Genomic DNA, 16,666 nt, shown 5'->3' with positions numbered 1-16,666 from the left:
CAATAAAGGATATTCCATTTTTAACTCAACTGTGGACTACCTACTATTTTTTATTTTATTTTGTATTACATATTTTACAGTTTGATTCTTATTAGTGAACTAGGTGCATACCATAATTAAAGGAGCGAACTTCACACCCTCCACACTGCAAAGTTTCTTCTTGGTTTATATTACATGAACAAATGTTGCCTTTGATTAGCACAAGAAAGCAGACTTCTTACCTGGTTTGGCACAGATTTGTCATTCGGGCCCAACACGTTGTAAGCTGTTCCATTTACTGGAAGCCGAATGTTCCAGGTAATGCGGCGTGGCAGCGGATTGTACACCTGCACTGAGAACTGAGAACAAACACAGTCAGTTAGGTTGGGCACCAGGACTGAGAATTGAGAACAGTCAGTCAGATAAAACAACTACACCCCTGATATGCACAACACCCTTCCTACAAACTCCACCTACCATGCAATAAATAAATAAATAAAAGTCATCAAATTACTAACACAAAAATAAGGTAACAGTGCTCTGTCACTCACCGAGATAACAATGTACAGCACTTAATACATCTTCAACAGCTTCAATGGTCACTATAGCAAATGTATTACCTAAACAAAGTAATACTAGATTAACATTTCTAGACATTTCAGAAAAGAGAAAGGTATATAAGGAAATGGAATACAAGAAAACACTGAGAAAAGTGAGGGAATTGGCTTAGACCAAAACCAAATAGGATAAATTTCAACTGCTAAGCAAATGAATGCACACCTCAATAGAAATAAGCATGTCACAAACATATCCCCAACAGCATAATGGTAACATTTTTGACAGCATATTACCAAATGAATCATTCCAGCAGATGCAGTTAAATGGAATGTTCTGATCTGCACAGCGTTACTGCATCATTATTTGGAGAGAGAAACAGATGTACAAAACCACTTTCAGTAATAATCTACAAATTCATAATTAGTACATCATAAATTATCTATACAAGACTGTGAATTAGTACCACCAAGGCAGAATGAGTAAGAGTACTGCCAGGCCAGAGGTCAGAAAGAGGCCTGAAGAAATCATCTCAAAAATGCAAACCAGCTCCCTATGTCATGGTCAGATCAACAATGCTTAGTGAGGTTATCTGGGAAGGACCAACTGGCCAAGTCAGTTGAAGGAAGGAATGGAGACATACCCTCCTCTGGTGAAATGGTCTTTGATAGCAGCATTTACTAACAGATAGATGACCAACAGTAAAAGCAGCACCTACCAACAGATAGGTGAATGACAGCCAGCCAAAAAATTTGTATAGTTGATAGTCCCGCTGGAAGCCCTTACCCTGCATACAGCAAAGCTAATTAACAACTGGTCTGCTATCCTAAATTAATGTACCTTCCCCAAGTAATAACAGAGCAGCACATATATGTCCAGGGTGTGAAAGACTTCCTTTCCCATGGTTTTTGATGTAAACAAGAAAACTGGAAAATGGACAAATTTGTTCAGAGAAATCTATGCAGACACTCTCTCCTTGTGAGAGATAAGGATAGGGCTCCCTGCCCATGAAGGTGTGAAGATCCCAAATACTTCTTGTGAAGGCTATGGCCATCAGGAGGAATGTTTCTCAAAAAACAAACTCAGCCATCATGAAAAGCCTAGTCTCATGGAGGAAAACGGTTCTCAATGGAGGGCAGAGATGCAGTACTGCATTAAGAAGTGGGTTAGTCAGCTGCTGCAGGCCTAAAGTCCTGGCCTCCACAATGTTATGACATATAGAAATAAACGACATGTACACCTTTACCATGAAGTATGTGTCTCAGATTGTACAGATGTTTGATATAGACAGGAATCCCCTGCAGACTGATTAACCAGGATGGTTCACGGTACCAATCTGCACAAGTTAAGAACGGTTTACATTTGCAGGCATGAACTTGATGATTAGATGGCTTCCTGTCAACAGCAAATCGAGTGGAACAAGGGAGGTCTACATCAGAAGCCAAGCCCTGTGATGGAACCAGTGGTCCTTGTAAGTATAAAGGACATCCATGATTAGGAGTCTCTTGCAGTGTTAAGGAACAAACAGCCTGAGACCAGAAGAAGGGGGAATAGGAATGTATGGTAGGATTATGTGACTGACCCTCCTGTGCCATTACCAAGAGAAGGCATCTAAAAGATCTGACACGAAAAGCACATCTAAGTGCATGGTGACTCAAATAACAGCCACCTTACAATCCACTGCAACCTGTACATCTTCAGGACTGCAAGCTGTAACATGAAGTCTGGTTACCTTCAAACCCAGAATCTGAGCAGAGTCCAGCACTAGACCCTGCATTCTCACTCACTCAAAGGCTAATACCATAATCTCCAGAGCCCTCTCCATTGGCAGGGACAAGCAATACTACAAAGTGCCCAATGCCAACTTAATGAAGGGCTTCATAAGAGCTGGAACAAAAGGCAGCTTCTTCCAATTCATGTTGACCACCAGAGGTGGCACCCACAGATGCATCCCAGTGAGGACCACTTCCAGGGAATTCCTGGAACCAGGAACTAGAGGCCAAGGTAAAGGAACACCAAGAGACCCTTATACTGCAAAGCAAAACAGAATAAAGATGTATGAGCTTTTTGGCAGTAGTGTCTGTGTCTAATCAAAGCTCTTCTGAAAAGGGTGGGGTGGGGGGACATACGAGCACTGGGACACAGCCAAAGGTAATGTCTTAATTGGGATGAAACTGGAATAAAACCTTTAAATTTTATATCACTCCTCAATACCCCCCCCCCATGTTGGCAAGCAAGGACAATTAGCACAGGTGACAAAGCAATGGAGAAGGCCTGAATGTCTTCTTCTGGTATTGGATAGGAAAGACTTAAAGGAATATCATCATCAAGGTAAGAGACGCATCTGTAGCTACTAACTACATGCTGCGCATGCAGGTCAAATAGTACTTCCCTCCCAAAAAAAAGGTAATGAGTATCTTGTTTCTGAACATCTCCTATAGGAAGAGCAAACAGATTCTGCCACAGCATTCAGTGCATGCATACCACTGAGTCTGTGGCCATAAACAAGGCACCAGCATGGTAAAAACTACTACTTTGGAAACCACACACAGGGACTTGTGGCAATAGCCTCTCTTGCATGGTCTCAGGTGGTTTATCCATGTATCCAGGGTCTTCCTCACAAGGTGGGAATGGAAATGGGACAAGTGAGATGAAAACTTGAGAGTCATCAGTCAGAATGTGGCAGAAGATAAGATGCTCACCCTGTTACATCTGTTCAAAGCTAAGGACTGCTGTACTCTCTATGATGGAGCAGAAACATCACAAAAGTGGACCTGTAAAGGAATATTAAAACAAAGGCATAATTAGCACCAGGCTACTCTGGTAGAACTGCTAATCATGGTCTTCAAAGGCACAATGACTCAAAAATGCTGACAGGCATCCTCCCCAGAAACTTCACAAGGAGACAGGAAATTACAACTGCAGTTGTCTCTTCTGTCCTATGTAAGGAGTATAAAATCTGGAATGAAGGAAAAAGACACATGCATGTTTGAAGGCAGATGGAGACTGATTTGCCTACTACTGTACAGATGAAATGTGTGAGCATGAGAGAGTCCAGGTTGTCATGTCAGTTCCTGGCATAGCTCACCCAACTTCCAGCCACTGACTAAGGACACAAGGGGGAGTTCAGAAATATACAAGTGTTTGCTCAACTATCTTCAGTTAGCAGTAGGCCATAAAGGAGAGAGGACAGCCATGTTAGCAGAAGCTGACTGTACTGGTGGCTAGCTAGTGTGGTACAAGGGTGTTCAGCCAGTATTGGTGGCTAGCCAGTGTGGTACAAGGGTGCTCAGCCAGTACTGGTGGCTAGCCAGTGTGGTACATGGGTGCTCAGCCACTACTGGTGGCTAACCAGTGTAGTACAAGGGTGTTCTGCCAGTACTGGTGGCCAGCCAGTGTGGTACAATGGTGTTCAGTGAGTTATTAAATTCTAAGAAAATTCCATTCCTATGGGTATAGTAAATTTCAAAGATTACTTAACATGCTGGGAATGTAGTGAGTGCAGTCCCCAACATAGTGTAGTATGAGCACAGCCCCAACAGAAATAAAGCTTTATCCCTGTCAAGGAATTAATGGCTGGCAATTAGAACACTAAAGGTAAACTTTAAGAAAAAAAAAATCACAGGACAGGCTGATGGAATGTTAACTTTTGTCAGATGACCAGTGGCATAGTTTTAAGCAGGAAGGTCTTAGTCAAATGTGTTCAGATTCTGTAGCTGGATGACCACAGAGGTGGACAAAGAAAGCCAATGGCTGCTGTCTCTGAAATTCAACAAGGGTTTAGAAATTGTATGTAACAAAATGATGGCAGGGTAATTTAAAGGTTAAGCAGGCAAGCCCTGCATTGGGGAGATGGCTAGATCATCAGTTGAATGACTAGAAAAAATGCGGTGTGGTGCGCTAAATAGAAACAATTTGGTAAGCAATGTATTATTACATTATAATATATATTATTATATATTATATGAATATACTAAACAGGACTGAACATTTCGCTGTAGGGCTGGAACTGCCAACTCACTTGATATGCTTAGTGTAGGAATAACAGCTACAAAACTCAGTCCTTGTTGAGATATGCTGTGGCTTTCAGAGTGGGCAGAGAGTTGGCAGCAGAGACTTAAAAGTGCACGGTTACACACTGCCTTGAAAAGAATCCAAATGTATATACTTGGAGGAATAGGCTCCAGAGAGGACAGACAAGGAAGAGAATTGGGGGGTGCAGGCTGTAATTATCCTTTGGCTGAACGTAATGTAATGTAGTGAGAATGGGCAATGTTAAATATCAACAGGACACTGGTGTGTAAGAATTAAGAGACGGGTTTCCAGAGCTATTCAAGTCATTTGCTCACTGCACAGAAAGGGCCAACAGGGCTTCATGTACGCCGGCCAATTACGGCAGGCATACAAAGCAAAGGATATCAAAGCAGAAACATTCAATGCAAAGTTACTAAAATAATGGGGGGGGGCTGTGACAGTGGACAGATAGAAACAACCTAGCATACCTACACTTAAGAAAGGAAAGAAAGACATCATATGATATGGACACCACATTTTTCAGGAGCAAGTAGATAAAATAAGTTTTTTAATAATAGAAAAATTATGGAGAATGATACACGAATATCACTTTGACATGCAGCAAGTCATAACTGAATTGAGGAAATGCTATTTCACAGAAAGGATAACATTTACTCAATTAAGTTAGGACGTGTGTCCTAAAACACACTGCCAGATGCAATTAGTATGGAGCATTTCAACGGAATTCAAGGACACCTGAAGATACATAGGAAAATGAATGAAGGACAGGGGCAGCTTACACAAGCCATCACTGCAACACCCACTGCTAGACTGCACAAACCATAATTATCTTTCCACCAGTAAATTCATGCACAATTTTTTATTTACTCTGAACATGACACAAGCATTTCAGATTCCTCATGATGGAAGCAGTAGGTATCCCCATTTGTATTCCATACAGAAATGAAATACTGTTATATAAAACAGTTTCATCTCCATGCTATAAATGCAATGCATGTTCATCTGTCTTTCTCCATAGAATAAGGGGCCTGTTTAGAATGAATGTTGACAAGGGAACTCTAGAAAGCCTTTTTCCTATAACATTTTCAGATATTCACTCCATCAGAAATGAATGCACTATGCAGTTTCTGCTCTCTGCACCTGGTGTTGCTACTAGGTATCATGAAATCCTACAGAAGGGACGTCTCTTCTGCTAACAGAGAACAAAATACCTCAAGATAAAGTCACCAGCCTGGCAGAAATTATCTAGACATATCTCAGCAGCACAGAAAAAAAATCTGTCCCTCAAGTACACTCAGTTTTCCATGGCTTCACCAGAAACCTAGGTACATTCCATTACCTATGTTATCTGTTTGTTCGGCAGAACAGTACATGTGTAGTCAGGCAGACTTGCTCATTTTCAGTCATTCAATTACAAAGGTCAGACCAATTCCCAGTAATGCACAAATTCCACCATTTCAAAGAAGAGGGCCCACACCTTCCATAAAGTGGTTAGAAAGTCCCACTCTTTGGGATAAAAAAATGTAGGTGAAACCAGGCAGTTGTACAGACAGAGCTTTGTGAAACTAAAACAAATCACTTAGAAAACTTCCTCACAGCACACTGCAAGTGCTCTCCTCTGCCCCTGGACCTCCAAGTGCAAAAACTGCTGGATGCACTTTCTTTGGAGGAAGCTACAACACTTGTGATGGGCAGTGCTTATCCCCAGACACCCCCATAATGTATTTCTACAGAAGGAAGTTGTACTGCTTTATATGGCTGGCACTTTTCAACCATCCAACTTAACAGCCCAGTACACAAAGACATGGCATAACAAAGCAATTAGATATGATGCCATAAAAGCACAGTAACAATGACCAAGGCAGTGGGCTTTCACACAGACATCAGCCATCCTACAGCAAGCATTTCAAATGGAAATGTGAGACATCAGCAAAAGCTTGGCTGCATTTCATATCACATTTCTTTTCATTTTTTAGGTTCCCCTTCATCATCTGTACGGCACTGCTACCCAGTGTCTCATGACCATGACAGGTATACCAGCTACTCCAATCCCCCGCACTTCCTCCATAATCCACTGTGATAGGTCATTGAACCTGAGTGCATCCTGAGGGTCTCATCCATCCACATTCTCTCAGGGGAAGGATTTTTTTGCTTATACTCTGCCAAACTCCCTCCCCCCTCAAGATGCCCAAGTATATGGCTAAATAGCGGGTGTGGAATGGGAACATCGTGGCATATACCACCAGTACAGCAGCACAGCCATGACCACCTCCATATCCTTGTGGTCCATGCTTCCTATTAAGCAATGTCTGCAAACTCCACCAGGGATTGAAGCAGGAGATGCCACATCACTGCCTTCACTTGGACGGTAACGTCGATCCTTCGCCACATCACTGCCCTCCCTTGGATGGTAATGTTGATCATTCGCCCATATCACTGCCTTCCCTTGGATGGTAATGTTGACCCTTCCTCTGCCACTCCAGCCATCTCCTGGGCCACTAATCAAACCTAATTCATCTGGGCCGTAGTCAGGACTAGATCCCTCTATTCTAGGAGTGGCTAGCATCGCACATCACATTTTGCTAAAACAACCTGCACAATTCTGACACACGACCCATCAGTGAAAGAAGGTAAGGCATTCACCATCTCTGCTCTTCCAAATGCTGTACTTGCCACTACTACATTTCAAATAACTGCATATAATAGGTTAAGGTCGCACTGCTGCAATCACTGGATCCGACATGTTACAGTAATAAACGCAATCTCTTCTGCATAGACTAGAGTTATACAGTGCACAAAAAAAAAACAGATTTTTTTACTTACAGTGCTGGCAGACTCTGTGAGGGGACACACGCTAATGTTAAGCTTGTTGCAGAATACAAAGTTCTGTTTACTTCCACTCAGACTCGACAAAGCATTGCTCACCAAAACCTATAAAAATGAGCAGCGTTACGCATTAAAACTTTATAAATACAGACTGCTATCTAGAAATGTAGCTAAAGTATTTCCAGACTGCACTGTTAAATACAATATAATGGAATTTTCAAGCTGCAGGGTAAATCCTACATGTGCAAGGCAGTAAACAGCAACCCCCTGAGCCTATCAGTAGACGTAAAAGGAGCATTAAATACATGCAGGTTTCTGACCAGAAAAAGCAGAATCAAATGGCTTAAAAGATGCCTTACTCATGTTCCTTGCAGCATATCAGAAGTAAAAGGCAACTGAGTCCACTCAGTCTGTTTCAAAGATGCTTACAACAGTCTGTTTACCAAGACATATCCTCTCTCACCAACAGACACTCCCACATTCTTATTTACGAGATCCTCCAATGGTCATCTTTATGCTTAAAAATCCTTCTGTTTTTGCATTCCACCTTTCCAGACACACACTTCTCTTAGGATATAAACAGCCACCGATTACTTTTCTCAAATCGCACTCCCTCCACTCATGCAGCACTGTCACGTTTCCATAATAGTCTCCTGCCACCAGTGCAGATTCCGCCAACCTGTCCCTATGTAAGTGAACCTCAACAACTGCATGAGCTGGAAATAACAGTTAGGTACAGTTATGCATGTGTGCACACTCAAAGACAAAACATATTCATGGACATTGACAGGAGTGCTATTATTCCAACATTAGCCTCATCCAACCAACACGTGACAAATGATTAATACAATGCAAAGACTTGGTGACTTAAGGATCAGCAGTAACTGCAAATGGAAAGGTTTGGTTAAGTATTTGCTTAAATAATCACAAAGCCAATCTTACATAATAAATGTACACAAACCTCCATATTAAACGGATTAATCATTATAACCATTATAATTATATGCCCATTATGTCTAGTCCATCACAAACAAGCACCTGAATAAAACAGCAGATACTAAGGACTAACATCACAAACAAGCAGCTGAATAAAACAGCAAATACAAAGGACTAACATCACAAACAAGCAGCTGAGTAAAACAGCAGATACTGAGGACTAACATCACAAACAAGCAGCTGAGTAAAACAGCAGATACTGAGGACTAACATCACAAACAAGCAGCTGAATACAACAGCATATACAAAGGACTAACATCACAAACAAGCAGCTGAATAAAACAGCAAATACAAAGGACTAACATCACAAACAAGCAGCTGAGTAAAACAGCAGATACTGAGGACTAACATCACAAACAAGCAGCTGAGTAAAACAGCAGATACTGAGGACTAACATCACAAACAAGCAGCTGAATACAACAGCATATACAAAGGACTAACATCACAAACAAGCAGCTGAATAAAACATCAGATACAAAGGACTAACATCACAAACAAGCAGCTGAGTAAAACAGCAGATACTGAGGACTAACATCACAAACAAGCAGCTGAATACAACAGCAAATACAAAGGACTAACATCACAAACAAGCAGCTGAGTAAAACAGCAGATACTGAGGACTAACATCACAAACAAGCAGCTGAATACAACAGCAGATACAAAGGACTAACATCACAAACAAGCAGCTGAATACAACAGCAAATACAAAGGACTAACATCACAAACAAGCAGCTGAGTAAAACAGCAGATACTGAGGACTAACATCACAAACAAGCAGCTGAATACAACAGCAGATACAAAGGACTAACATCACAAACAAGCAGCTGAATACAACAGCAGATACAAAGGACTAACATCACAAACAAGCAGCTGAATACAACAGCAAATACAAAGGACTAACATCACAAACAAGCAGCTGAGTAAAACAGCAGATACTGAGGACTAACATCACAAACAAGCAGCTGAATACAACAGCAGATACAAAGGACTAACATCACAAACAAGCAGCTGAATACAACAGCAGATACAAAGGACTAACATCACAAACAAGCAGCTGAATAAAACAGCAGATACAAAGGACTAATATCACAAACAAGCAGCTGTATAAAACAGCAGATACAAAGGACTAACATCACAAACAAGCAGCTGAGTAAAACAGCAGATACTGAGGACTAACATCACAAACAAGCAGCTGAATACAACAGCAGATACAAAGGACTAACATCACAAACAAGCAGCTGAATACAACAGCAGATACAAAGGACTAACATCACAAACAAGCAGCTGAATAAAACAGCAGATACAAAGGACTAATATCACAAACAAGCAGCTGTATAAAACAGCAGATACAAAGGACTAGTATCACAAACAAGCAGCTGAATAAAACATCAGATACAAAGGACTAACATCACAAACAAGCAGCTGAGTAAAACAGCAGATACTGAGGACTAACATCACAAACAAGCAGCTGAATACAACAGCAGATACAAAGGACTAACGGTGTCATACATAGAAAAGAAATATTTTAGTCAGGAGACTCATTCCTGTTTTACAAGCTAAGAATGCTTTTTGTTTTGGTTTACTTTTTTAGCTCCTCACAGACTAACCCACCACCACATAGATGTATTTGTTTACCCTATCCCAACCTGACAAACCCAACGCAAACAGGAAGAATAAGTGATAATGTGTCAATGTTCTAAACATTATCAGCCGGTTTTATTTTTCTCGGTATTACTCCATGTTTTTATTAGGAGGAACATAAGCGTAATGTGTCACAGAGCCACACAGAGTGTTGCTGTATGCCCCCTAATACCTCACTGACATGCTTCTGCCCACTCTGCTCTGACACTCCACCCCCATAATGTGTAGTAGAGCCACACAGTGCTGCTGTATGCCCCCTAATACCTCACTGACATGCTTCCGCCCGTTCTGCTCTGAGACTGCACCTCAACACAAACTGCCAGCCACCACTAGGTGTCACTCTCAAAGCAGCAGTTCTGTAAACACTTCCTTCCCACAAGTAGGAACAGACTATTTTCATTCTCTAACCAGCTCTCTTGCATTCAAGTTACTAAACTTAAACCATGTCACAGGTGGAGAAAAGGAGTGCCCCATCTTTGTTAACGGGTTGGTTAAATCCAAAGTAAAATTGAAGTATGTCTACAACTGTAACACAAAACACTTAAATTACAATTACAGCCAGGAAAGAGGAAAGCACACACCCAGAAAAAAGTTATGTTGCATAATCCTTGCAACTGGATCACTGTAGAAAAAGAATACTCTAGTATGCATAGCCGGCCTTAGGCATAGGCCAAATAGGCGGCTGCTTATGGCGCCGCTCAAGTAGGGGCGCTTTTCTGGTATTTATTTGGTGTAGGTAGACCAGGATGGGGGCACCAGGTAGTGTGGGGGGGTGCCGTGGAGCCCTTTTGCCTAGGGCACTGGTTGACCCAAGGCCACTCCTGCTAGTATGGATTCACACTGTTCTCAAAACACTGCATACTTCACACTACAAAGCCAGCATTGTTGCCTGTATAACATGCAAATTGAAATGAAATTACTGACACAAACAGTGGCATGAGCACACCAATTACCTCACTGTGCACACTAAACTAGTACATATTCCACTGATCTGTCTTGCTGATGTGCTTTTTCATGAAGCCAGCTCTGTCAAGTCCAACAGACCAAATGGGCCATTTGTGAAAGAATTTGATGCTGTGAGAAGACAACCCTATTCCTGGCACTTAGAAGGACGTAAGGGCATTCTCAGCATTACCTAGGTACTACTGAAGATTTGTACAGTTGCAGTTTAAGTAGCTCAAAAGGTGCATACTTGCAAGAACCGAAAGATGTGGGTTCAATTCGCACACCAGGTAATGGCATTAATTTACCAATGACACTGCAAGTGCAGCATAGGGAGGGTGCCGCACTCCTAAGTGTGCCTTCCCTCTCATGTATTTGCATACCAGGTAATGGTATTAACTTACCAATAATGACATGGCAGTGCAGTGCTGCACAGGGAGGGTGCCGCACTCCTAAGTGTGCCTTCCCTCTCATGCATTTGCATACCAGGTAATGGTATTAACTTACCAATAATGACATGGCAGTGCAGTGCTCCACAGGGAGGGCGCTGCACTCCTATGTGTACCCACCTTCTCATGAGGTGCTAAACCAAAAGTTCCATCCATCTGAGTTGGTGGTAGCTCAGGTGGATGTAAAACACCCCAGGACACAGACTGAAAACAGTAAAGGAAGTACACCCTATGCTGTGACAAAATTTTCCCTAGTCAGTATAAAACTATACTGGGGTTTTCCATGGAAAGAGGCTATTGGTTTAGTAGAACCAACACATTCAAAGTGCAAATAAAACAAGCAATCAATAGCCTGCGCTCTTGCAGATTTGACCAAATGGAAGATGCTCCTTAAGGTGAAATAAACATTGAAAGCAAAACAATGCTTTTAATCAGATAAAGAAAATGTATCCTCTTAAGATGTTATACTCTTTTTACAGGACACCGACGCATCAGAGATTGCCCCAGGGACAAAGGTTCATAGGGAGGTATTAGGCTATTGGCCCTAGGGCCTATATAAGCCTAGTCAAGAAGGTACCCTGTCTTTCGCCACCCAAGAAAATTATTTTCCTGTGCCACTGTCGAGCACAGCCACAGAAGTGATGCCCGGGGTGAATTTCCTATTTCCCATCCAATCATCAAAATTTTTCTTGAAGAGTGCTAATGAGAAAAAGAAGTTATGTACTCACCATAACGTTCCATCTGAGTAGGTAGCTTCATTTGTCTGCAACCTGTGGGTCTTGGATCCGATATCGGATCCGAGCCGGCAACTTGTTTCAAGCTAATGGATCCGAGCTCCTAGCTCCTCCCCTCACCTATAATCCCCTGCCAACCCTCCATGACCTCAGATCGAGTTTGCCCCTCAATATGTACCCAAAAAGGGTATTCCAACTAACATAGATCCGCTGAAGGCCAGGGGGAAGGAGGGGGGGATGGTTGCAGACAAATGAAGCTACCTACTCAGATGGAACGTTATGGTGAGTACATAACTTCTTAATCTGAAGTAGGGACTTCATTTGTCAGCAACCTGTGGGACAGAGTCCCCAGCTACCTGAATCTTGGGTGGCCATCATGGAAGGATATTGCGGAGCACCACAGAGCCAAAGGAAATCATGTCCAGTTTGTAGTGGTTAATAAAGGTATGAGATGAGGCCCAAGTGGCTGCCGAACAAATATCATCCAATGGAACTCTAGATTTGAAGGCCGCAGAAGTAGAGATGGAATGAGTGGAATGTGCGCGAACTCCTTCAGGTGCGGGTCTCCCAGAGGCTTGGTACGCTAATAGGATACATTGTGAAATCCAGCGTGATAGAGATACTTTTGATATTGCTTTCCCCAAATTAAATTTGGCAAAGGAAACTAACAGCTGGCCGGATTGTCTATGACCAGCTGTTCTATGAGTATAAAAACGTAGCTGCCTATGAACATCTAATGAGTGCAGCTTGTACTCTCCTTTATTCTGATATTTAGGAAAGAAAACCGGTAAATTTATGGATTGATTTATATTGGTTTCTGATGCTATTTTGGGAAAGAAAGAGGGATTGATCCTGAGGTACACTCTGTCCGGATGAAAGATCAAATAAGGAGGTTTCACAGAAAGAGCTTGAAGCTCCGAAACTCTTTTCGCAGAAGTAATGGCTACAAGGAATGCTGTTTTCCAGGACAAGAATTTGAGATCTACTGAAGCAGCAGGTTCAAAAGGTGGAGCAGTCAAGGCTTGAAGAACTAGTGAAAGATCCCACGGTGGTACGGCTTCTTTTATAGGGGATCTAAGCAAAAAGGTGCCCTTGAGAAAGGTTTTACACAACTTGGCCAACATCAAGGGCCCTGTGTCATGTCCCACATGGTAATGGGAGATGGCAGCCAATTGCACTTTGACAGTTGAGCAACTAGCGCCTTCCTGAAAAGTTCGGTTAGGAAGTCTAATATGGATGGAAGAGGAGCCGTAAAGGGATCTAGATTATGATGCTCCGCCCAGATGGAGAAACGTTTCCATTTACTGCGGTACACTTTCCTGGTGGAGGGCTTATGCGCTGCCACAAGGATGGCTTTGACTGGTGAAGAGATACCTGGAGTCCTAACTAGGAGTGGAACTGGAGCAACCAAGCTGTCAGCTTCAGATTGTCCAGATTTGGGGTCGGTAAGTCCAACGGATGGGAGATTAGATCCGGACTGGGATCCAGAATCCAAGGGGGATTCACTAGGTGAGACCACAGGTAAGGGAACCAAATTTGCCGAGGCCAGAATGGGGCAATGAGGATCATCCTGCTCCCCAACCGCGAGGCTTTCTGTAAGAGTTGCAGCATCAGGGGTAGAGGAAGATAGGCATAAAGTAGACCGGGTGGCCAAGCATGCACCAGAGCGTCTCTTGGAGTTTCCCCTGGAGGGGGAATCAGAGCAAAGAAATTGCCGAATTTGGTGTTTGAGGGAGAGGCAAAAAGATCGCAGCAGGGTTGCCCCCATATTGCGAATATCTGCTTCGCTACTAGTGGGTTGAGAGACCACTCATACGGGGTAAGAAGGGTGAGACTGAGTTTGTCCGCTAGGATGTTGGCCCGCCCCGGAATGTGTGTTGCAATCAGAAAGCGGTTGGTGGAGATCGCCCATTCCCACACTCTCATGGCTTCGCGGCATAGAGGGTAAGACCTGGTTCCCCCCTGTTTGTTGATGTACCAGACAACCGACATGTTGTCCAACTGAATTGCAATCGTTCCTACGGGGAGGAGATTCTGAAGTGCTTGCAATGCATACAGCACCGCTCTCATCTCCAGAACATTGATATGCAGGGAGGTCTCTGTATCGTTCCACGTGCCTTGGACCGTCCTGCCTGAATAATGCCCCCCCACCCGAAGCGGGAGGCGTCCGTGATCACCGTGGCGAGAGGGGGAGAGGTGCAGAAGGGTCGGCCCGTATGGAGGTCTGGAGCATGGAGCCACCATAATAGAGCCCTCCTGCAAGCCTTGCTGATAGCAATGGGGTGATGGAGAGGAAAAGACAGAAAGGACCATTGTACTAGAAGGGTCCACTGCAGTACCCGCATGTTTAGACGGGTGCATGGAAGGAGCGTTATCACTGCCGCCATGGAGCCCAGCGTCCTCAGGACCAATTCCACTGGTGGGGTCTCTGATTGGAGGATAGCCCGCACATGGAGTTGCAAATTCTGAAGTCGTTCGGACGTTAGAAAGGCTCGTAGCTCTCTGGTGTCTATTCTGGCTCCTATGAATTCTATGGCTTGTGTCGGGGCCAGAAAGGATTTGTCGGCATTGATGGTGATGCCTAACTGTGGGGCTAGGCGGAGAAAGAAATCTCTGGCTGAGCAAAGTAGATGCCTTGTTGGGGCGGTCAGGAGCCAGTCGTCCAGGTACGGAAAGACCTGTATTCCCTGGAGTCTCAGGTGGGCTGCAATCACTGCTAATACCTTGGTGAACACCCTGGGGGCTGTGGTGAGGCCAAAGGGAAGGACCCTGAACTTGTAGTGACTGGCTCCCAGCCGGAAGCGGAGGAACCTCCTGGATCGTCTGTCCATTAGAATGTGGTAGTACGCATCCTTGAGGTCTATAGAGCACATCCAATCGTTCTCCCTTAGAAGGGGGAGAATAGATTGAAGAGTGACCATTCAGAATTTTTCCTTGGTTACCGACAGGTTCAAGCAGGACAGGTCTAGAATCGGTCTCAAGTCTCCCGTCTTTTTTGGCACCAAAAAGAACCTGGAGTAGAACCCTAATCTGAGCTGGTCTTGGGGGATGGGCTGGATGGCTCTTTCTTAGCAGCTGCTGAATTTCTGCGGCTGCAGCCTCCCTCTGATCGGGTGGCACATCGGGGAGGTTCTTGAATTTGGGGACATGAAGTAATGGGATTTTGTACCCTCTGGATATAATTCGAAGCACCCAGCGGTCTGTAGTGATGGACTCCCATGCTGCTAGGTGCTCCGAGAAGCGCCCCCGACTGCCTCCAGAGTGGAGCAGTCGGGCAACCCTTCAGGGCTGCTGCGTGGGCCGGTCAGAGAAAGGTTCTCTGGACCCAAAGTTTCTCGGAGCCCCTCTGCCCCTGGGGCGGCGTCCTCCCTGTCCTCCTCTGCCACGGAAGGACTGGTTGTCCGGAGCGGGTTGGGAATGTTGCGATTTCCGGAACCACATCTTCTTCTGACCCTTTTGGTTCTTCGAAAAGGACCGCTGGGGTGCAGAGAAGCGGACTCCGATGGCAGACAACGTCTTCCCGTCCTTCTCGCTCTGGACAAGTGTCTCGTGAACCGTTTTGCCAAACAGGGCAGAACCATCGAAAGGGGCGTTCGCAAAAGACGCTTTAAAGGGCTCCGCAAAGTCACAATGACGGAGCCAGGCCTGACGTCTCATGACTAGGCCTGCTCCGCTAGCCCTAGCGGCTCCCTCGGTGGCGTGGGACAATAGCAGCATAGAGGTATTTGGAATGGATCTCAGAGTGGCCATTCGGGTGGAGTACAATTGTTTGTCCTCCGCCGACATGGACTCGGGGGGGAGGCAGCGTATTCTTTGATAAGATCCCGCTGCATCCTGATGACATATGCCATATAGTTCAGAGACCTTACCGAGAAGGTCGCTGAACTAAAAACTCGCTTCCCTAAGTGGTCCATCGAGCGGGACTCCTTGCTCGGTGGATGGACTGAGGGGCTCTCCTGAGCTAGTTCCCTCTTCGTGGCTGCCGCAGTCAACATGGCATCTACGGGAGGACCCTTGCTCCAGTGCGACCGGTCTGAGGGGGGGGGGGCTTAGTATCCTGTCCGGGCGTTTGGGTATTGACTCCATGGTGTCCGGGTCCTTCCACGCCCTGGGTGGTAATAAGGTCCACCAAGGGGTCAGCCGGAGGGGACACCCAAGAGGTAGACGGGCCTGCTTTGAATGCCTCCAGAAACACTGACTCGGAGGAAGACTTGGGGGCAGACCACCCACCTCTGATCCTCAGCATCTCCATGATGTCTCCAAAGGAGACATCCTCAGGGGGTGATCTTGGGGAGCCTTCCCCTTCATCCAAGTCCGTGTCCTCAGTTAAGGACTCAGGGGAGTCCACGTGCCTCCTCTTGCACTTATGCTTGTGGGGCACTTCCTCGGGGGGGGGGGGGCTGTCCGAGGAGGCCTCGCCAGCAACATCCTGTTCCAATGGAACTACCTGGGACATTGAAGCAGGCTGTCCCTTAGGCCGGGTGATGGAAGCCTGGCCCAGCAGAGAGG

General features: G+C 44.7%; 1 protein-coding gene across 1 annotated transcript in view; it reads right to left on the bottom strand.

Moving 5' to 3' along the window:
• The window catches only part of MAN2B1 (mannosidase alpha class 2B member 1), a 1,009,708-nt gene that overhangs the window by 384,724 nt on the left and 608,318 nt on the right, over positions 1 to 16,666 (bottom strand). The window contains exons 12-13 of the mRNA XM_044084731.1: positions 7,393 to 7,500; positions 222 to 338 (exon numbers count right to left, since the gene is read on the bottom strand). Of these exons, the coding sequence (XP_043940666.1) occupies positions 222 to 338; positions 7,393 to 7,500 (225 nt within the window). The remainder of the gene's footprint in view (positions 1 to 221; positions 339 to 7,392; positions 7,501 to 16,666) is intronic.

This window comes from Protopterus annectens, chromosome 9.part0, assembly GCF_019279795.1.
Source record: "Protopterus annectens isolate FY-2018-M chromosome 9.part0, PAN1.0, whole genome shotgun sequence".
In the NCBI taxonomy this organism is placed as follows: domain Eukaryota; kingdom Metazoa; phylum Chordata; order Ceratodontiformes; family Protopteridae; genus Protopterus; species Protopterus annectens.
This window is presented reverse-complemented; position numbering and strand designations above follow the sequence as displayed.